At 56.1% G+C, this 21,973-nt stretch overlaps 1 protein-coding gene across 10 annotated transcripts; it reads left to right on the top strand.

Moving 5' to 3' along the window:
• Positions 1-16: 16 nt before the first annotated feature.
• On the top strand, positions 17-21,758 carry BRD9 (bromodomain containing 9). 10 transcript variants are annotated; one of them, XM_033436644.2, is made up of 17 exons: positions 20-205; positions 858-1,072; positions 1,375-1,507; positions 3,257-3,317; positions 3,756-3,900; positions 5,815-5,925; positions 6,538-6,713; positions 7,885-8,017; positions 9,607-9,682; positions 10,849-10,944; positions 11,388-11,520; positions 13,241-13,352; positions 16,736-16,774; positions 17,856-17,955; positions 19,851-20,018; positions 20,994-21,102; positions 21,205-21,758. In XM_033436644.2, exons 1-16 carry the CDS (start codon positions 154-156, stop codon positions 21,092-21,094), a joined length of 1,851 nt encoding a protein of 616 aa, XP_033292535.1. In that variant the 5' UTR covers positions 20-153; the 3' UTR covers positions 21,095-21,102; positions 21,205-21,758. The 10 variants fall into 10 exon arrangements, with proteins under 10 accessions (XP_033292532.1, XP_033292534.1, XP_033292533.1 ...); XM_033436645.2 differs by having other exon boundaries at positions 20,994-21,098; positions 21,208-21,758; XM_033436646.2 differs by having other exon boundaries at positions 21-205; positions 6,598-6,713.
• Positions 21,759-21,973: the final 215 nt, after the last annotated feature.

A 21,973-nucleotide genomic window follows, 5' to 3' on the forward strand; every position in this document is an offset into this window, starting at 1 on the left:
AAGCGCCGGCGCCGGCGGGCGGGTCACTTCCGGTCTCGGCGCCCGCTTCCGGCGCGATCCCACAAGCTCCGCGGCGAGGCGGGCGGAGAAGCAGGGCCGGGGGTCGGCGGCCACGGTGCGGGAGGACTCGCTGCTGACCTCGGCGCCGTCGCCATGGGCAAGAAGCACAAGAAGCATAAGGCCGAGTGGCGCTCGTCGTACGAGGGTGAGGCGGCGGACGCGCTTTGTGACGCCGGGAGGGCGGACGGGCGGGCGTTCGAGGCGGCGGGGATCCCGGGGACGAGAGCGGGGGTCCGGGGCGCGCCGGCGGGGTCTCGGGGCCGCGCCTCTCAAGCGTCCGTCTAGCTCTGGCTGCATCCTGGAGAAAAGCGTTGAGCACCTCTGTGGTTCTTCGTCCGTGTTTCCCGAGGTCTTCTCCCGCCTTTCCCGCCTGTGCCCTGGTCCGGCCGCCCCTGGTCCCGGTGTCAGGGACGCCGCACGGGGACTGCTGCAGGACAGGAAGGGGGTGACCACGGGCCAGGACCTGGGGGTAGAGGATTGTGCGCCTGGGCCCTAGGCGTGGTCTGGCTCCTCCCCCCGACAGTGACCCAGAGATCTCCCTACAGCCCCCCTGAGAATGTCTGTGGGCGAGAGGGAGGGAGCACCCCACCTGTCTTTGCCCCCAGCAGCATCTTTCGCTGTTGGTTTTGGCATTCCCCTGCTGTCCACCTGAGCGTAGCCGATCCCCCCACCTTCCTGGGCCTCTGTGTCCTCCCCGTGACACCCCACCCTGGGCCCACCACGCTGCCGACAGGGCAGCAGTATGCGCCTCTGAGCGCCCTGAGCACACACGGTGAAGGTCGCCTGCGTGTCCACAGACTATGCAGACAAGCCTTTGGAGAAGCCCCTGAAGCTGGTGCTCAAGGTTGGAGGAAGTGAAGTGACAGAGCTCTCAGGGTCCGGCCACGACTCCAGTTACTACGATGACAGGTCAGACCACGAGCGAGAGAGGCACAAGGAGAAGAAGAAGAAGAAAAAGAAAAAGTCGGAGAAGGAGAAGCACCTTGACGATGAAGAAAGAAGGAAGCGAAAGGTGAGCGAGGGCGGCCGAAAGCCCTTGGGGGGCAGGTGGAGCAAGGGCTTCCTGGCCTCCGGAAGCGAGTGTTCTGTTTCTCGTAGGGTGTAGGGTGCGCCGTGCAGGGGTCGGTTGCTTCGGTTTTGGCTCTTTGCGCATCTTTTCTTGTCTGGCCCCTGGGGGGCGGGTCTTTGAAGGGTGGTGGCCTGGAGTAAGAAGGGGCTCTGGAAGAGGGCTTTTCTCTCTCAGCTTTCCCTGAGGAACGCGAGGTCTGTTAACAAGCACTTCATTGCTCTCACTGCCTTGACCCTGCCTCACAGGAAGAGAAGAAGCGGAAGCGGGAAAAGGAACACTGTGACACAGAGGGAGAGGCGGACGACTTTGATCCGGGGAAGAAGGTGGAGGTGGAGCCGCCCCCCGACCGGCCTGTCCGAGCGTGCCGGACACAGCCAGGCAAGTGGTGGCGTTTTCAGAGACGTCCTGGAGCTTCGGAGCTTGTCGCTGTGAACTAGTGGTTGGCATCCGCCCTTCAGCTCTTGGGAGAAGCATAGGAAGGAAGGAACAGCATTTTCTCTCCCAGGGCCTCACACAGAGTAGCTGGATGGACCTAAAGTTCTTGCCATCCTCTCTGAACTCCTAGAGCAGGGCTTGGCCCACCACTGCTGGCCTTTTGTTTTTAAAGCCCAGGAGCTAATGAGAAGCTCATTGTGGACGGGAGGAGGCTAGTGCTGGTATCAGTTATTCAGGACATCATTCCCCCTGGGAGCTATGCTGGCTGCAGCAGAGGAAGGCTTCTGGAGTGCTCGGGACGCTCTGATTTGTGCGTGGTCGCTTCCCTCAGAGGCTGTCAGGTTGTCAGGAGGTGCTGGACTGGAGGCGGGTTTGTCCTGCAGGTGTTTCTTCCTTGGCTTGGGGTCTGGCCACCTTTGAGTTGCCGGGGTGGGGGCAGGGGAGGTACTGTATTGCAGTGTGGGGTTGCTGCTTCCTGGCAACACCCTCTCCTGCGGGAGTCATTGCTGTAGGGAACAGGCAGGACTCAGGGCCCTTGGGCCTGCTGTGGAGCAGAGAAGGTCAGGCACAGAACATCAGTGCCTCAGATGAACGCGCCTGAAGTTACTACAGTTACTAGTACTTGCTAGCTTAATCTGCCCAACGGCCTGTTGGAGATCATACGTTTAGCACCTGCCCCGGTGTACCTGAAAAACTCACGATCAGACGATGCTCTCTTGGACCTGTCCTGATCACTCTCAAGAGCGTCACTCTTGGGACCCGCAGGTCTGCACTCGTGTTGCCCTTCAGCCCAGAAGTGAGCCATTTCCCCAAGGAGCCCTGGTTGCTTGGTGGAGAACAGCATTCAGAATGCCAGATCTGGGCGCTGGGTGTGGGCCTTGGGGGACAAAGCTAGGGAGGACCATTTAATACATACTCTTGCGGAAGGAAGCCTGTACCGACATCTGCGTTCACATTCCCTGAAAACCGTGTTTTTCACGCTGTGGGCTCAGAGACGTGGTTAACAATTGGAGTCCTCACGGGAACGCTCATTTTTATCCCCGTTTTACAGATAAACAGAGGCGTGCCCAGAAGTTTAGGCCCGTAAACGATACCAAGTACAATGATATCGGTGCATCCAGGGTCAGCTTCTATGTCCAGAGCCGTCGTCTGCTGCTTCATACCTTGTGTGGAATGTCCCAGGCCCGGGAGTGATGGGGGCTGGAGACAGGGTGATGAGTGACGGCTCTACATCACTGTTTGAGAGGGGTGTTGGCAGTCTGAGGGTTTAGGGGACCAGTGCTGTGGGTGCCCTTTTTCACCCTGCTGAGCTTTGCAGGATCTGCTTAACCTTTTTTTTTTTTTTTTTTTTTTTTTTTTGGTGATATGCGGGCCTCTCACTATTGTGGCCTCTCCCATTGCGGAGCGCTGGCTCAGCGGCCATGGCTCACGGGAGCAGCCGCTCCGTGGCATGTGGGATCTTCCCGGACTGGGGCACGAACCCGTGTCCCCTGCATCGGCAGGCGGACTCTCAACCACTGCGCCACCAGGGAAGCCCCCTGCTTATCTTTATATCCAGTTTTCATTTGAACCCAAAACATTGTAGAACAAGAAATAGATAAATAAGTATTACGAAATTGGAGTTTGCTTTCTGGTGAAGTGATACCAAAATCCTTTTGTTCAATTTTATTTTTTTACTTTTGAAATCGTCAGCTGAAAATGAGAGCACGCCTATTCAGCAACTACTAGAGCATTTCCTCCGCCAGCTCCAGAGGTAAAGAGCTTTTCTAAAGGGTTTGTGCTAGGGGACATCTGAGGTGTCTTCTCTCTCTGGTGTTCTTGCCTCACCCCTGTCACCTGTAAAGCAGGCCCTTCACCTTCACTGGGTAACGCTCAGTCGGGGCGGTGGGGCACTGCCATGTGGGAGCAGAGCTGGGAGGGCTCGAGAACACCTCCTTCATCTCCTCTGAGTCTGCACCGGTTGTCAGACGCCCTGATGTAGAGTCATGGCAGGAGCCGGGATGGTAGTTTTGGAATTTTCAGTGTATCCAAAATACCACAATTTTAAAGAGCATGAATTTTATTTGTTATTTTTAAGAAACAAATCTTAAAATCTGGTTAATTGTATCAAATTTTTAACTGGGAGGGGTTTTGTTTAGAAATTTAGATTTCAGGGTTTTTCCAGTTTAAATAAAGATGTTTGTGTTTTCAGAAAAGATCCTCATGGATTTTTTGCTTTTCCTGTCACGGATGCAATTGCTCCTGGATACTCAATGATAATAAAACACCCGATGGATTTTGGCACAATGAGAGACAAAATTGTAGCTAATGAATACAAGTCAGTCACGGAATTTAAGGTAAATTCATTTCAGCTCCTGAAGTAATTGTTAGGAGGCTCCATGTGTCTTCATGTGCAGTAGACACTGCGTACATCTTAGGTTGTTTCCAGTTCCAAGTTTTCGTGGGTGTTTCTACGTTGGGTTGACGTTTCGCCAGCATAGGGGCTGGTTGTACTTTTCTCAGTATTTTGGTCTAGAAGCTGGCCTGTATGTTGCGTGCTAGTAGACGTGTTTCTTTTTAAGTTACTGTTTTTGCATAAACGGACATGTTGGGTCAAGCGAGGATGTGTTCATTTTGGCCTGGCCCCAGAATGGGTATTTTTAGAAACATAATTTTCCTTATCTTAGTAACCGGGAGTTTAAATTTTTTAGGATAACAAATCTTCATGTCTCCTGACGACTCTGTTCCTAACTCCCTGTTTCTCAGCACTGGCTGTGAAAGGGAAAAATTGCTTATTGGCTTTCAGGTTTGGGGGAAGATCAAAACAAATGCTTGACAACATTGACAATAATGTCACTTAGAAAAAGGCTTTAGGTTTCTTAGGTTCCGTTAACTTCGGAAAAGCTTGGCTTTTCTGTTTGTATTTACTGGAGACCTTACTTACTGAAAGGGTTTGCTGACCTGCAGAAACAGCACAACAGACTAAAGGGAGGGTGGGAGAAAAGGAAAGTTTTCATAGGAAGGTCAGGCACGACTCCTGTGGGCAGGTGGTTAATAATAATCCATGTCCTAGAGGTGACCTGTCTACCTGCAGGCCCCTAATTTGGTCACTCACCCAGTGACAAAGCCAAGACGTGTCCTCCAGAGAGTGTTCTGAGCCTGTCACAGTTGGGCCTTGTGACAGAGGGACTTTATGGCCTCGGTCCCAGCCCTGGGGACACCGGCACCGTGACTTGGTAAGGACTCCAGGTGGTACCTGCTGCGTTAGCAGTCGTCCATCCTGAGGTCTGACTCACCTGTGACAGGTGTACCCTAAGGAATTTGGCTAGGTGGTAAAATGCTGATATTTCCAAGCATTTACTTTTATTGTAAGTTTTTCACTAAGGCTCTTCTTTATTTTAGGGGAAAATGTTTTTCTAATCGTACTAGAGTCACTGTCCGTAGACAGAATTTTAAATCCTACGGAAAAATCCCAGAGAGAGGACATGCGCACCTCTCAGTTAATCCCTCTGCTTTTGCTTAAAAGAACTGGTTGTTGGTTTTTGTTCCTATTAATGTCTGAGTTCCTTCCAAAGAGAGGGAATAGGGTGGGTCAGGAAGGAAGCAGAGGGAACCAGCATTTTACTCCTGTGAAATGTGTGTGTCACGTTCAGAAAGAAGTTACACACTTCGGCAAGCTTCTCACTGGAATATTTTTCATACAAGTAAAGACCGATGAACAATTATGAAAATTTCTCAGAGTTTTTAAAAAGTACTCTTTAATTACTCAGCCATAAAAAAAGAATGAAATATTACCATTGGCAGCAACATGGATAAACCTAGAGACGATCATACTTAGTGAAGTGAGTCAGAGACAAATGTTACATGACATCAATTGTGGAGTGTAAAAAATGTAACAATCTATGTACAAGACAGCAGTAGACTCACAGGCATAGAAAACAAACTACAGTTACCAAAGGGGACAGGCACGGGGGGGAGCAGAAATTTGGACTTTGGGATTAACAGTTACAGACTATTATATATAAAAAACAGATAGACAACAAGGATTTACTACATAGAACAGGGAACTATATGCTCAATATCTTAATAGTAGTCCATAGTGGAAAATCACCTGGGAAAGTTCATATAAATTAACAAAGGTTACTCCTTGAATTAGAGAGCCAAATTGTTTTCCACTCTGTTTCAGCCACTTCCGGCCTCTTGATAGAAACCTCAACTCTTTGTTGTTATCTGTGGTGTTTCAAATTTGATGCATTCTTTTTTCTTTTCAGGCAGATTTCAAACTGATGTGTGATAATGCAATGACGTACAACAGACCGGACACCGTGTACTACAAGTTAGCTAAGAAGATCCTCCACGCGGGCTTTAAGATGATGAGCAAAGTAAGGGACCCTCTAACAGCGAGCGAGGAGCCTCGGCTGTGAGCGTCCTCCTCCACGATCCTTGTGCCTAAACAGAAGCTCACAGTGACTGACATGCTTCCATCCATCCGCCCCTGGCCACGGCGTGGACCCTCTGCTCTAGGGTAGCCCCCCAGCCAGCCGCCCTCCCCACACCCCTCTCCTGCAGGCGCTCTCTGCTCTCTGCTCCTGCCCCAGCTGCAGGTCTCGCGTAGGGTTGGTGCAGAGTTCCGGATCTGTTGGTCTCACTGGGTCGCAGCCTGCGTTGCGGGCTTGTTTTACGTGGTTGCCTCTCTGAATCCAGACAGCCATCCCGGGCATCCCAGGTGGCTTCCCCGACCTCTCCCGTGAGCCAGGCTGCATGCGTCACGCATCTAGGACCAGTGCCTTGGGCCTGACCAGCCCATAGGTGAGGTGCATCCCCGCCAGCTCTGAGCACTCCCGGCCAATTGGCACGCCCTTTGGTGCCGCACCCCGTGGCAGCTTAGCTGTTAGGCCAGGTGGGGCTGTGGCCACCCATCCCATCCCATCGTCATGGTGCCTTGGCCGGAGGGAGAGGTAAAGTCCCTGCTGCTCTGTCCTTTCTGATTCTAGGAGCGGCTGTTAGCTTTGAAGCGCAGCATGTCGTTTATGCAGGACATGGATTTTTCTCAGCAGGCAGCTCTTTTGGGCAACGAAGATACAGCCGTCGAGGAGCCTGTTCCTGAAGTTGTGCCCGTACAAGTAGAAACTGCTAAGAAATCCAAAAGGCCGAGTAGAGAAGTCATCAGGTACAGGACTGCCCGCCGTGGGGGCCAGGGCTCTGTGGGGAGCAGGTGACGAGCTGGGCCTCGTGGGTCTGTGCAGCTGCCGTGGGCAGGCTGCCTGCGTTGCTGGCGGGAGAGTTTGCTCTTTGGAAGCCGGGGGCCATGTTTGTAGCCCCCGGGCTTTCAAGGCAGCTGGGACAGGCCCTGGACCCTGCGTTCAGAGGGAGGCGACCCTTCTTCCCTGCCCACATTGGGAATGAGGTGGCCGCGGTGGGTGCAGGGAGTGTCAGAAGACCCCGAGCCCCGGGGTCAGTTGTGAGGGGCGCGGCTCTGCTCTGTGACCTACACTCTCCGCGTGCCAGTGCACAGTGACTTGTCCTGGAAGAGAGTCACTGTCACCCTGACGGACCCCCGCCGGCCGGCCGGCCACACACACGCTCTGTTCCAGGTGTGGTTTGGCTCTGCGGTGTCCACTGCTGACCAGTCGCTGCCATTCCCACACTCATGCTCTGTGTGAATATTTGCTGACCCTCACTCCCAGGACATGCCCTCCCGCGTAGGACGCGCATTGGCGACCTGGGCTTGCCCGTCGCAGGCTCTGCGCGCGTGTGCTGCTTCGGGCAGACAGCTGCGAGAGGGCGGGCTCCCCGCGCCGGTCGCTGTGAGCCTGGGCCTGAGCGAGGGCCTTCCGCAGGCTCGAGAGCCCCAGGAGGGCTCACCCCAGCCCCACAGTTCCTTGCAGGGGCTCGGCGCCTCTGCTTCTAGAGCCTTCCACTGGGAGGGGGCGGGGGGCGCCTCCCTCGGGCGCTGGCAGTCCGCTCTTCCTCTGCCTCTGCGGTCTTAGGCGCCCTGGGTCCTGGGGGGCTCTCCAGCCCGGGCTCACTGCCAGCGCCCCAGCCCCGCGTGGGATTGTCACTTTTTTACTGGCGCCTCGAGTGGCACTAACCCGTGAGGCCCCTGTTGCTCTTAAAGTGACCGAAACGCGTAGCCGAGACACAAGAAACGTGGAGCATCTGCTTGGCTTGTACTTTCTCGTCTTAGCGGAAGCGTCGGAAGTAGAAGGAAGGGGGAGTTACAGTGCGCTCTGCGCTGCCCTGTGCCGCGCCCTGGCGTGGCATGAGGGACGGACTGTGGGGATGAGGGGTGAGTGTGCCCACGTGCGGCCCGTTGACTCCTGCCTGTTTCTGCCTCATAGCTGCATGTTCGAGCCGGAAGGAAACGCCTGCAGCCTGACCGACAGCACCGCGGAGGAGCACGTCCTGGCCTTGGTGGAGCACGCGGCCGACGAGGCCCGGGACAGGATCAACCGGCTGGTCCCCGGTGGCAAGGTAGCACTCCCGAACGGGATGGCTGTGTTTCTGCCAGGACAGTGGCACGGCCGTCACGAGCGAGAGGTTAGCCGGTCATTATGAGCATGTGGTCGGAGTCCCGCTGGTGTCCGGGCGGCGCTGTTGTCACCGGAGGGGTCAGCTCCTCGTCCCCACTGGCCGTGGTAGCCTGCTGGCCGGTCTCCCGGAGGGCAGAGGGGGACTCCAAGGGCACCTCAAGGACAGGAGGGGTGTGGTTGTGTGCGGGCCGCCTGCCCACAGGGGCGCTAACCTCTGTCCCCGGGCCGAGGCCAAGCTGGCCAGGACTCTCCGCTGTAGGTGAATCCTTTCCCCTGTGTGCTCACGTGTCTGTGACCCAGGTGTGAGCCTGTGCAGAGGGCTGCTGGTCCTCACGAGGGGGCCCTGCCCTCCTCTGAGCACCTTCTCTCTCAAACACAAGGTGTCCTCCATCCGTGCATCCAATAGAAATAGCGTGAATCACACACGTGTGCGGCTTTAAACCTCCTAGTAGTCGCGTTAGCAAGGACACAGATGAGATTAACCCTAGTGTTTAGTTTGACATGATACGTCTAAAATTCTATTTCAACGTGCAGTCTGTGTAAAGACGTATTACAGCTTTACTTTGTATTTTTGTACTAAGTCTGGGAAACATGCGTTGGAATTTACATTTTACGTAAAGAAGTTTGAAGTGGTAACAATTTGGATGTGTCGGGTTATATGAAATACGTTACATTTTACGCCACGTGTTTCTTTTTATTTCCAACGTGCCTTTTAGAAAGTTTGAAGTTGCCCGTGTGGCTCACGTGATAGTTCTTTCTGTTGAGCTCGCTTGTCTGCACTCCTGTGGCCTTTCAGCCCTGGAGTCAGCATTTCTCTAAGGAGCCCTGGTTCCCTAGCGGAGAGCGGCATCCCAGGCCTAGACCTGGGCCCTGGTGGACAAAGCTTCCAGGAAGGCCCCGTCCGTCCGTACAGCCTGTACTGACGTCCGTGTTTACGTTCACTGAACACCGAGTTTTCACACGGAAACGTTCAATTCCGTGGGTCTGCTTTGCTTTTCCCCCTTACAGTTTCGCAGTTCCACCGTGAGAAACCCGACTTACGTCGCCTCTCCATCCCCCTCTACCCCGTGCCCTACTCACCCTGCTCGGACGCTGGGCCCCTCGCACACACGGACCCACACGGCAGCCTCCCCTTCCTGGGCCCTCCCGACATCCTGTGCAGGGGCTGCTCTTGCGCGCAGGCTGGTTTTCAAACGGAGATGAGTTCCCACGGGCGTCAGAGGTGGATCTCGGGTCTCCTTGACCAGGCCCCGACCCAGCTCGCTGTGCTCGGGCCTCTGACTGCTGGAAAAGGCTGTTTCTAGGGTTCGCTCTCTGTCTTCAAAGCTCCTGTTTGGAGCCCGTCCCAGAAGTTCTGCGATCGCACACGTGTGCACGTGGCCTTTGTTCACAGGGAAACGAGTAACTTCGTGGCCTTTTAGGATTCAGGCCGCCCTCGGAGGCCTCTGTTCTGTTGGTGTCTCGGTGGAGCCCTGGGCCAGGGGGCCGGGGCCATCTGGAGAGCGGGCGCTCAGGCGTGCTTCCTTGCAGATGGGCTACCTGAAGAAGAACGGGGACGGGAGCCTGCTCTACAGCGTGGTCAACACGGCCGAGCCGGACGCAGACGGTGAGCGGCTCACACGCACTCCCCTCACCTCTGTCCCGTTCGGTGACCTTGCACCTCACGGCCTGCCCAAGATGCCCCTTTTCCCTGGTCACGACGCTGTGGTGAAGTGTAGATAAAGGCGTGTCCAGTCTCCCACACAGCGGGACGCAAATGTGGTCAGTGGACCGCGGGCGGCCGTCCAGTGGGGCCGGAGATGCTGGTCAGACCTTTCGGACCAAGGGCCCCAAGCCCCAAGTGCTTGGGGTCGCGCTCCCCAAAGCTGCAGCAAGGCCCTGGGAGCTGGGTTTGCTTCACAGCCCAGCTGAGGCTCCTCTGTTGGAACCGGGGCACTGAGCTCTGCCCGCCCTCGAGGCTAGAACGAGGCAGACGTCTGCCCCACACGACCTGCCTGGCAGCTGCATCAGGGAAGCTTTCGAAGGAGGCAGGAGCTTCCTTGAAGGGAGGGTCCATCCAACCTGTACGGCCACGGCTGTGGTCTTTAAAGTACTTTTACACTTTTCCATCTTCTGGAAAAGTATTTCAAAGGCTTGTCACACACACACAGCAGGTGAAACACCCCCCTTGTTCTCACCTGCGTGGATGTGGGACGGCTCTCACAGCCCAGCGTGCCCCTCGGTGCTTCCCCGCCACCGCCAAGATGAGCAGGGTCACTCGGTGTCCTCTGATGGATGAGGGGGACAGGCGCTGGCCACTGCTTTTGACCTTCAGTTGGAGTGAATCATAACGTTCTCGTTAGAAGAGAACAGGCGAGTTGGTCAACACTTAGCAAGAGAACATGAGAGGGAGGTTCAGATTGGGGATTTGAAGGGTCCTGTTCAGGTCACGTGAGCAACTTGAAGGGCGAATTCAGCGTAGGAATTGCCCTCAGGCTGCTCTGTTGCTCTTGTGACACGTGGCCCGAGGTCTCTCGGAGGTGGTGAGCGGTACCGTGGGTTTGGGAAGGTTATGTTGCCCTGTGGTGGGCAGACCGCTGGCCTGTCGTCATGAGAGCTGGGGCACTAAGGTGAGATCACGGTGCAGCTGAGACGAGAGAAAGGCAGCCAGCTTGGTAGATCGGCTGTAGATGGGCACAGGGAGCCCCCGGGCCCGCCCTCCTGCGTGCACCCATCACTGCCTGGGGCTGGGGGCTCCGGGGTCACCTGCTCACGGCCCTGGTGCCCTTGCAGAGGAGGAGACGCACCCGGTGGACCTGAGCGCGCTGTCCAGCAAGCTGCTGCCCGGCTTCACCGCGCTGGGCTTCAGGGAGGAGCGGAGGAGCAGAGGTGAGCGCCCCAGGGCCCCCGGCTCACCGTGTGGGCGCCGCGTCCGGGCCTGGTTTGGAACCTCATCTTACAGGTCAGGTCCCGGGAAGTGCTGGGAATCAGGAGCCCACCGGGCAGGTGGGCAGGTGCCGCCTCTGCCGCTGGGGGGGCGGGGCCTGCACGTGGCAGCCGCCTGCGTGTGCGGTTTACGTTTCCTCCAACAGGCTGTCACGCTTCATCTGTTGGAGGGGTCGCGAGACTGCCTGCAGCGGGGACCCTGCGCGAAGGGCGGGAGGACGCGTGGGGCTCATGCTGGGCTCCCTGGCTTGTGCGGCTCCTGCGTGACCTCCCCGTCCTCGAGGACGCGGCGTGGGCGTGGCGAGGCGCAGCGTGGCGGCGCAGGGTCGCGGGGCGTGGCCCGCGTGTGCCCGCAGCCCTGACGCCGCCCTGCCCCGCCCCCCCAGTCACCTTCCTGTCCGGTGCCAGCACTGCCCTGTCCACGCACAACAACTCAGTGTTCGGCGACTTGAAGTGCGACGAGGTGGAGCTGCTGTACTCGGCCTACGGAGACGAGACGGGTGTGCAGTGCGCGCTGAGGTGGGCGGCGGCGCGGCCCTTGCGGGCAGGGCTGGGGTGGGGGCCGGGTTGTTTCCAGTAGACCTCCGCGGCCACCGCAGGCGGCCCTGAAGCTCGGGTCACTCGCTTGGTCGGGATTTGGGGGTGATGACGGTCCAGGCCGGAGCCACGGGAGCCCGTGTGTGGGACGGCCGTGCGCCGTCACGGGGAGCCGGGGTCGCGGCTGTCCTAAAGAGGGTCTCGTGGCTGCGCGACGGCTCCGGCCGCCAGAACAAAGCGGCTCGCACAGCACACACTCACGGTCTCCAGTCCTGGAGGCGGGAAGCCGAGGTGCAGGTGCGGGCAGGGCAGCTCCTCCCGGGGCCTCTCGCCGGCGTGCAGACAGCCGTCCCCCGCACCCTCCCCCGGCTTCCTTCTGCGCCTCTGCGTCCTGAGCTCCCTTCCTCTGGGGACACCAAGGTTAGGCCCCCCCCAAAGACCTGGTTTTAACTTAATCACCTTTAAATTTTAAAGGCTGCATCTCAAAATAGTCACGTTCTGAGGTACAGGGGCTCAGGGCCTCAACGTGTGAGTTTTGGGAACGCGGTTCAGCCCCAGCTGTGATTAAAATCAGGGATAGAGTATTGCATTTCTATAGGGCTGTTTTCGTATTTTTTGTTTTCTGAGGCAAAATAAAAGTGGATCATTCTTTTAGAATTTTTGTGGCTTTCTATGGGGAAAGTAACGATTTTGCTAGTCTCTGAGAAATAGAGTCTTCCCGTATCAGATCTTTGTTTTATTCCAAAGAGAATATGGAATATCTTTGAAGAGCACACAGCAAGAAATCAGTTAGCCCCTAACACAGTGAATGAACCCCTAACCCTGGTCTTTGTGCGGGAGCGGAGGTGAAGGTGAAGAAGCAGGGGGGGCTGCAGGGGGGGCTCGCGTCCCGAGTGGTGGGCCTCTCCTCGGCTCAGCTCGGGGGGCCGCTCCCCATGGTTCAGGCAGCAAGTGCAGCCGGCAGAGCTCGCCCCCGGCGAGCTCAATATATGACCTTCCACGAGCTCCCGGACGGCCTACGGATCCTGGGCCGCGTGAACAGCCCAGGAAGCAGGCCGCGCCCTTCGCGGTGCCAGCGCCCCTCTCCCCCGGGAGAGCTGCTGCTCGGCCCTGCTCCCCACCCCAAGGCTCCTGGTGGAGACCCTCCAGGCCCGCAGCCCTCCCTGCCCCACGTGAGGGCCTTTGCAGTCCGGGGCCCTGCTGGGACTTGGCCTGGCTCTGCGGCTTGGGCTGTGGGTTCTGTTCCCGGCCTCCTTTCCAAATTCGCTGTTTCGTCTTGTTTTGGATTTTCAAGCATTCACACGGTCCAGAGATCAAAATGACACTCAGGGTGCACGTGGGGAGTCTTGCTCCCGTACCTGCCGCCCCGCTCCCCAGCGTGGAGCCCTCCGCAGCACGCGCTCCTCAGTCTCCCTGTGTTTCTAAATCTAAAACGCGCAGATAGGAGTGTGCTGCTTTTGTGAGAGCTAGCGTGAGCTGTATCGGGATGCGGATACGTGTTCTTCGCTTTGCTCTTTAACTCTTCTGGGCCCCGGGCCGCTCTGATGAAGACTGTTCTCCACTCCCCAAACCGCTGCACCTGGAGGGCTGTAGCGCTCAGCGAGAGCCTGTCCTGTGGGGGCGTGTCTGAGGGGCGTGCAGCCAGGATGGGGCGTGGGCACGGAGGGCGGCTTCCAGCCTGTTTTCTCGCGGCCCTTCCCAGCCTGCAGGAGTTTGTGAAGGATGCCGGGAGCTACAGCAAGAAGCTGGTGGATGACCTCCTGGACCAGATCACGGGCGGGGACCACTCACGGATGCTCTTCCAGCTGAGGCAGGTGGGTGCGCTGGGCCACTCCTGTGCCTGCCAGACTGGGCGCTAGGGGATGTGCTGTTTTTAGGTGGTCGGTGGCTGTTTCTCCCTCACTGGTTATTATTTATTCTTTGTTTTTACTTTAGTCAATTATCTTTGAGAGAAACTTACAGAGTTCCTCTCTGTCTGGCACGTATTCTCCATCACTCTCTAGACCTACATTTCTTTCATCTGCTGTCACTTTCCTTCGTCCTGAAAACTTTCCTTTGAAGTTTCTTAAAGGACAGATTTGCTGGCTGCGAATTTACTCAGCTTTTTCTTTATCTGAAAAGTGTCTTCATTTTCCTTCGTTTTTGAAAGTCACCTTCCCGGTGTGGAATTATAGGGTGACATTTTAGCCTCTACTTAAAATGGTCGCTTACTCACTTTGTTTCTGAGGAAGTGTCTGCAGTCATTTTTATCTTTGTTTTCCGTTTTTAATGTGTCTTTTTTTGGTCAAGATCAAGGATTGGCAAATTTGGGCCCATAAGCTAATAATGTTTTTTACAGTTTTTGAAGATTTAAAAGAAAAAAAGAAAAACGTGCTACAGACCGTGCGTGACCACAAAGCTTCAGATATTTGCTCTCCAGCCATTTGGAGAAAAAGTGCTGCCGGTTGCTCTAGATACTTGAAAATTATAGTTTCTATAACTGACTTACATCCGTTTACTTTTGGTGTTTTTTCGTGTGCTTTTCTTGTCTTTATTCTGCTTAACATTTGGTGAGTTTCTTGGGCTTCTCGGTGTATAGTTTTCATCAAACTTGGAATATTTTCAGCCTTTATTCTTCAAATATCGTTCTTTTTTGTGTGTGAAGTCTAGATTGTGCTTTTATTTCTTTATCATTTTTTTATTGAAGTATAGTTGATGTGCAATGTTACGTAAGTTTCAGGTATATAATACAGTGATTCACAATTTTTAAAGTTCTATTCCATTTCCAGTTATTATAAAATATTGGCTCTGTTCCCCGTGTCGCACAGTACATCCTTGTAGCTTATTTGTGCAGAGTAGTTTGTACCTCTTACTCCCCTATCTTGCCCCTCCCCCTTCCCTCTCCCCACTGGTTACCACTAGTTTGTTCTCTGTATCTGTGAGTCTGCTTCTTTTTTGTTGTATTCACTGGTTTGTTGTGTTTTTTAGGTTACAAATATAAGTGATAACACACAGTATTTGTGTTTCTTTGACTTATCTCACGTAGCATAAAATCCTCCAAGTCCATCCATGTTATTGCCAGTCGCAAAATTTCGTTCTATTTTATGGCTAAGTCGTACTTCGTTGTATGTATATGTGTGTGTGTATGTATATATATCTATATACATACACACACACACATGCACGCACCCATATACACCACATCTTTTTTATCCATTCATCTGTTGATGGACACTTCGGTTGCTTCCATGTCTTGGCAAACATAAATAATCTTCTGTGAACATTGGAGTGCACGTATCTTTTCGAATTTGTATATATTTTGGATCTATACCCAGAAGTGGAATTGCTGGATCACGTGGTAGTTCTGTTTTTAGTTTTCTTGAGAAATCTCCATACTGTTTTTCCATAGGGACTGCACCAATGTACATTGCCACCAACAGTGTGGGAGGGTTCCCTTTTCTCCACGCCCTCTCCAGCATTTGTTATTTGATGACAGCCGCTCTGACAGGTGTGAGGTGATCTCATTTTGGTTTTGATTTGCATTTCCCTGATGATTAGAGACGTTGAGCATCTTTTCATGTGCCTGTTGGCCATCTGTAAGTCTTCTTTGGAGAAATGTCTGTTTAATTCTTCTGCCCATTTTTTAATTGGGTGGGTTGTTTTTCTGATGTTGAATTGTGTGAGCTATTTATGTATTTGGGATATTAATCCCTATTGGTCATATCATTTGCAAATATTTTCTCCCATTCAGTAGGTTGTCTTTTTGTTTTGTTTATAGTTTCCTTTGCTGTGCAAAAGCTTTTAGTTTAATTAGGTCTCATTTGTTTATTTTTGCTTTTATTTTGTTTGCTTTAGGAGACAGATCCAAAAACAAAACTATTGCTACGATTTATATCAATGTTCTGCTTATGTTTGTTTCTAGGCGTTTTATGGTTTCTGGTCTTACACTTAGGTCTTTAATCCAGTTCGAGTTTATTTTTGTATGTGGTGTTAGGTAGTGTTCTGATTTCATTCTTTTACATGTAGCTGTCCAGTTGTCCCAGCACCACTTGTTGCACAGACTGTCCTTTCTTGCATTGGAAGAAGTAATACGGTTAAAACGGCCATGCTATCCAAGGCAGTCCACAGATTCAGTGCAATCCCTATCAAAATACCAGTGGCATTTTTTACAAAACTGGAACAAATAATTTTAAAATTGATATGGAAACACGAAAGACCCCGAATAGCCAAAGCAATCTTGAGACAGAATAGCTGGAGGTATCACACTCCCAGACTTTAGACTGTACTACAAAGATAGAGTAATCAAAACAGTGTGGTATTGGCACAAAAACAGACACACAGATCAGTGGAACAGAATAGAGAGCCCAGAAATAAACTCACCCACTTATGGCCAATTTATGACAAAGAAGGCAAGAACAGTTTGATCAATTTTCTGAATGAACTGTGTTCAGAGTGGCATAATTTCAGATGTGCGAAAGCATAAATAACATCCAATAATGAAATATATACGTCAGCAGAAGTTTATGTGAGGAAACAGATGTTAAAATAAGGGCAGTATTTATTTTTCTGCTTAAGAGTTGTGAAGCTTTTAACACAAGCGAGTCTCAGAAACATCATCTTGAGCAAAAGATCGCAGATGGAGAGCGTGCAGGCTGAGTAACTTTCTAGGTTCATCCACAGAACTAGGGTGGTTTCACACAGTGCTCCTGCCAGGTCACAGGACACGGCTCAGTGCAACCTTTGTGCTTGGTCAGAGTGGTGGTCACAGGGGTGGTCAAGTGTGCGCCCTCCCCTGGCGCTGAGCAGGCCAGAGAGAAGGGTGCCTGGCCTGTGGCCCCATCCCTGCGAGGGCGTTGGTACCACAGGCGTCGTGCTCTGTCGGGATCCAGCTGGTCTCTGGATCTCTCTACCTCCTGGGTTAAACTGTCTTCCAGGTTAAACCATTGGCTGTTTTTCCAACGTCTCACTTTCCTCTTTGGTGTTCCGCCCCCAGGGATGCAGATGCAGGTTGGGGTGCTCTCCTTGGTGTCCACCTCACCCCAGGGTGGTCTCGTGAGCCGGGCCCCACGGGCCGTGTGGTTCACAGTGCAGCACGACCCCACGAGGGCCAGCTCGGAGCAGCGGATGAGCCGCGTCCACCTCATGCGTGGGCGACCGGATGAGTGGTTCTGTGTAAAACTGTTGTGGAACACTGGTTCTTGTCTCTTTTGCTTTGCAGAGGAGAAGCATTCCGACGAAGCCTCTGGATGAAGTAAAGGTGCGTCTCGTGGACAAGTTAGTAGAAACCTAATCGTTTGGGTTCCCGTGAGGACAGTTGTGTTTGGCCTTTGAAATGGTTGAGATATTTTATTTAGAAACTGGCTACGTTGCTGATGAGGAATCTTAAGTGGTGGTCCCCCCATCCCGACTGTGATGACCGGACTGAGGGTGTGGGCACAGCACATTCCTCCAAATTGGACAGAGGGATTCACGGGCTGGAGGGGCGGCCTGCAGGGTGAGCAAGGGGTCTTCCGGTCCTCCCAGAAGGTGGGCTTGCCGGTGGACACGTGCTGTCAGCTGGGGCGTCCCGGGGCCTCGCCAGCGCCGGGGCGGGCACTCTCTGAGGAAACGCTCCGCTGCGGTCCGGCCATGGTTTCCTCATCCTGCCCTGGGGTGACTTGGAGCACTTGTGGCCCCCAGCTTTGCACACGGCCAGGTGGGCAGAGATGCCAGGACTCTGGGCAGGGTGTGGGGGCCTGGACTCCAGGGGTCACCTGGCCTTGGTGACCGGGGGGCCCACCCAGGGCAGAGCGTCAGGTGCCTGTCAGGTGGGGGCCCTTGGATGGGCAGAATTGGAGAAGGTGCCAAGGGCATCTCCCCTGGGTGCACGGGGCAGCCAGGGTTCTGCTCGGGTCTCTGTCTGGGTTACACAGACACGTGTGGCGTTGGGTGCCGGCCTCACACAGTCTGCGAGGAGCTGGGATGGGCTGCAGGCTGCCTTGGGCGGGGACCCGGCCGCTCTGGCCCGCAGCAGGGCCTCCGTGGGTCAGCCCAGAGAAGGAAAGAGAGTGCGCTGCTATGGAATCTGCCGCGTTATCTGTTAGGTTCCTGGAAGGTAGCCTGGCCCTTCAGGTCTTGGGTCTCTCTCAGGTCCCCTCAGCGCCTGTAGGTCCCAGAGACCAGCCGCCTTCATTGCTGGTCCAGGTACAGGCATCCACTGGGAGCTCACCCCTGGACTGCGGTGTGGGCTCTTCGGGGTGGACACGACGCGACAGGCCTGGCCTCCCCGTGGCTGGCAGGCCGTTACATCTGTGTCAGCTGCCTCTCCTTTCCTGTCTCACATCGCTTGTCTCCTGCAGGCGGGGGACCCTCTCGGGGATGGTGGCCCCGCCCTGGACTTCATGGCCATGAAGTCCTACTCGGACGTCTCTCTGGACATCTCCGTGCTCGGCTGTCTGGGTAGGTTGTGCCGGGCACCTCCCGGGGGGCAGGGTGGCTCGGCCCTGCCCATTGGCCGCACGATGAAGACCCCCATCCTCAGGACCTGCCAGGTGACTCCAGATGGGGCCCGCCCGGCTCTCCTGTCTGACCTCAGGCCCCATCCTTGGGAATCGTCTGCTGGGGTCCCGCCCCCAGTTAGTGCATCCGTGTGCTCCCCACCGTCGTCCACGGGTGCCCACTGGGCTGGCCCCGTCGGGGGAGATGCCTCTGTGCTCCCCTCGGCTCTCGTGTGCCGACGAGGCCCTCCCAGCCCCTCGTGGCCAGTGGTTTTCATGGTGCGTCTCCTCCCCTCCCCCTTCAGACCTGCTGGACGTACTGTGCGTCCCCTCGGTGGTCTCGCCCAGGGCAGTTCCCCCAGGGGACCTGTGGCAGCCTCTGGAGACGTCTTTGGCCTCACACTTGGGACCTGGTGCTTCTGGCCTCAAGTAGACGGAGGCCAGAGGTGCTGCTGACCGCCCTGGAGCCCCAGAAGAGCCCCAGCAGGAATGGCCTGGCCTGCGGCTGGGGGCTGGGTCCGGGCCCCGCCTGCTGTTGGAAGTGGACCTCGTCACCCCGTCGTGAAGGGTGCCAGGCAGCCTCGCTCCGTCACGCAGCCTGGCAGGCCCTGCTTCAGGTTGAAGCGCGTCAGACCCTTGGTGTTCAGCGCGGTTGTGGATAGGACTGCACTCCAGCCTGCCGTCTGGCTGTGTGCTGGTTTCCCAGCGGTTCAGGGGTCCCCAGGACCACCCCCAGGTGTGATTCCTTAGGACCCCAGGACTCAGAGGGACCTGGGGGGGTGTTGCTGCGGGAGACCCGGCCCCAGCTGCCAGCGCCCTCCCCACGAGCCCCCGGCCGGAGCTGTGACGACCGGCACCCTCTGCTTTGCCCAGCCCCGGCCCCAGACGCCCAGCAGGAAGGCAGGGGCCCAGGACAAAGCACACCGTGGCCCAGACGGTCTGGCACGGCGCCCCCTCGGTCACTCAGGCGGTGGGAGCCAGCCAGGGGCCGGTCTGGCTTCTGACCAGCTGTTCTCTTTCCTCTCGCGGAGTCCAAGGCTTTCTCCACTTTACCTGGTTGTGGTAGTTTGGTTACAGCAGCCCTGGTTGGTTCTCCTTTAGGTTTATTCTTCACGGGTTGCGTTTCGTCGTTGGGTCTGGGGGTTTGGAGCTGAATGTGGGGAGTCTGGCTGTAGTTCTCCAGCACCCTCCTGAGCCCGACTCTGCCCACCTGCCTTTGGTCTTTTCTCTGCTTGGTTTTGGGCCGTGGCGGGCGAGTCCTGGGGGCGCTGGGCACCCTTCTGCTGACCTGTCAGTCTCCTGGGCTCGCCGTAGCTGCCATTCTTTTCACCCCCAGAAGCTCCACCGACTTTTCCTGCGTCGTCCCCCTCTTGCCTCCGGTCACGTGTCCTTTGCCTTTGGAACACGCGGTGCGTGTTCCTAATCTCTGTCCCCGCATCTCACTCGCAGGGCTCTCCCCCGGTGGGGCTGCGTGTCCCTGTTTCTCTGCCTGCATGGGCATGGCTGGTGGGATGCGCTGGATTTAGTCGGCGCCTTTGCACGTGCCGGGCGCTGTTCCGATGGTCGTTAGGCAGCTTGGAGCGTCGGGCCCTGTCCAGGTTTTTCTTAGGCCGTCTTAGGGTACAGAGCCAGGTCAGTGCAGGGCGGACGTGGTCCCAACATTAGGCCGCGCCCTTCCGGGGGCTTGGGCCGCAGGTGACCACAGCATGTGTGCGGCTCTTGACCCCCCAAGAGGCCACCCTCACACTGGCGCAGGGCAGGCTCGGCCAGGCGTTTGTCGTCCTTGGTGCGTGTGGTGACGTGGCTGCGGGTGGACAGGCTGGCCGGCCTCCACATCCCATCGTCCCGTGTGTGCAGGGAAAGTGAAGAAGGAGCTGGACCACGACGACGGCCACCTGAGCCTGGACGAGACCACGAAGCTCCTTCAGGACCTGCAGGAGGCGCAGGCAGAGCGTGGGGGCTCCCGGCCGTCCTCCAACCTCAGCTCCCTGTCCAACGCCTCTGACAGGGACCAGCGCCACCTGGGTGAGGCCGCCTCGTGCAGAGTGGCGTGGGCCGCGGCCGGGAGGGCCCTGGCCCCTGGGGTTCCCGGGCCAGGCGGCTGCACTGAGGTGAAGGCTTTGGGTGGGACTCAGTCTAGGGATCTGGGGGCTTGGCCGGAAGGTGCTGCAGGTCCCGTGTCAGGAGGAGCCCCCAGCCGTGGACCTGCCAGCCTCCAGAGTGAGGGATTGGGAACGTTGCTTTCTTTCTGCTGTTCCTACTTGTGGTCCTGAAGCCCCGTGTGGACAAGTGTGTTCCTGCAGGACCCTCATGTGGGGAGAGCACAGGACCTTGCCTGGCCTGGGAGTCCCCTGGTGAACCAGTGAGGGTGGGTGGGTGTGTCGGGGCCCCGCCCGGACAGTGCGTCTCCTGGCCGCTTGAACGTGCTAGATGAGTCCTCACCCTGCTGTTGCAGTTCCCAGATACAGACACCGAGTTACTCTTTCAATGTAACAGAGCTTGGCGTTCGGGGGAGGGGGCGATGAGTGATCACCTGTAGAGGTTTGGCTAAAACTGTCTTAAGGACCAGCATTTTGGTCCCGTTAACCTTGTGATAAAGGCATGTGAAGGAGGTTCCAGGTGACCCTGGGGCAGCTCCAGATATGAGGGCCCCAAGGTCCTGGTGGACTCAGGGTGACACTGGGGCTCCTCCGGAGCGTGGGATTGTCTGAGGCCCCCGGCCGAGGAGCCTTCCTTCCTGCAGAAGCAGCAGCCCTGCTGCGTGGAGGCTCGGGGCCCCCTTCCTGGGGCCATCGGGTGGCCCATCCCTGGGAGCCACGGCTCGGGGCTGAGGCCCGGGCTCAGCTGGCTGCAGCCACGCGGACGTTCGTGTTCAGCACACGTGCATTTGTAGCTTTTAAAGTTGTCCCGTGGAGCAGCGATGCCCCTGAAGGAGGGTCGTGAGCTGCGTGCGTGTGGCAGACCCTGGGGTGACACGTCCCTTCTCTCCCGTGATTGCAGGAAGCCCTTCTCGCCTCAGTGCTGGGGAGCAGCCCGAGGGGACCCACGACCCGTACGAGTTTCTTCAGTCCCCAGAGCCCGCAGCCTCCACAAAGAGCTAGCCCTGTAGGTGGCCTTTGGTTGTTTCTTATTTTGTAAGCTTTTATTGCATGTACAGAGTTTTTGTCATGAGACGAAGACTTTCATTTTGTCCCCTTTGGCGTGCGGGAAGCAGCCCCGGGAGGTGGTGACTCGTCTGTCGTCATGTTAGCCGCGCTGGGACGCAGCGTTTCTGTGAGTGGTCCTGTGCGTCCTGAAGAGTTGGAGATCACTCGTAAAGGGTGTGTGACCAGATGCCGGGCAGCTGCTGTGGTCTGTCTCTGAGCTTCTCGGTGGCGGTGAAGTCCTCCTCTGTGCCTGTGTGGACGCACCTGTCTGCCCCACGTCCTCTGGGAGAAGCCCTTGGGAGGCAGACGTGGGTGCGTCTGTCTCTGTTCCCTGCGGCATCCTACACGTTCCCGCCCCGCCCGTGCCCCACGTCCCCACGTTTCCCAGGCGGGTCGTGGCGGGGGCCGCGTCGGGGCTGGGAGTGAGGGCAGCGTCCCTGTTCTCTGAGCCTTGTGCTGAGAGGGGCGCCCCCTGCTGACAGCTGGCCTGTCCTGCTGGCCGTGGCGAAGGGTTAAGTGTCCGAAAACGCTCTTTGTTCTGGATGTGTTTACTGGAAGCCTGTTTGTATTTGCAGAATGTAAATACAGGTCTTAATAAAAAGATACACAAAGGGTGTCATTACGCGTAGTTATTTACAGCACTGCTACGTGTCCCCTTTTGCGTGACTTAGTCAAAACCCTTGTCACGCGAGCTGGATGGCATCCCTTCTTCCTAGCCCCGTCTCCTGCGGTCTGCTCCGCATCTGGCCCGGTTCTTGGCACCGCAGTGACGTCCGGGGTCACGCCCATCCCCGCACAGTTTCCCGTTCTGTTCCCTCGCCGTGAAACGTAAAA

This window comes from Orcinus orca, chromosome 3 (genome assembly GCF_937001465.1).
Source record: "Orcinus orca chromosome 3, mOrcOrc1.1, whole genome shotgun sequence".
Lineage (NCBI taxonomy): Eukaryota > Metazoa > Chordata > Mammalia > Artiodactyla > Delphinidae > Orcinus > Orcinus orca.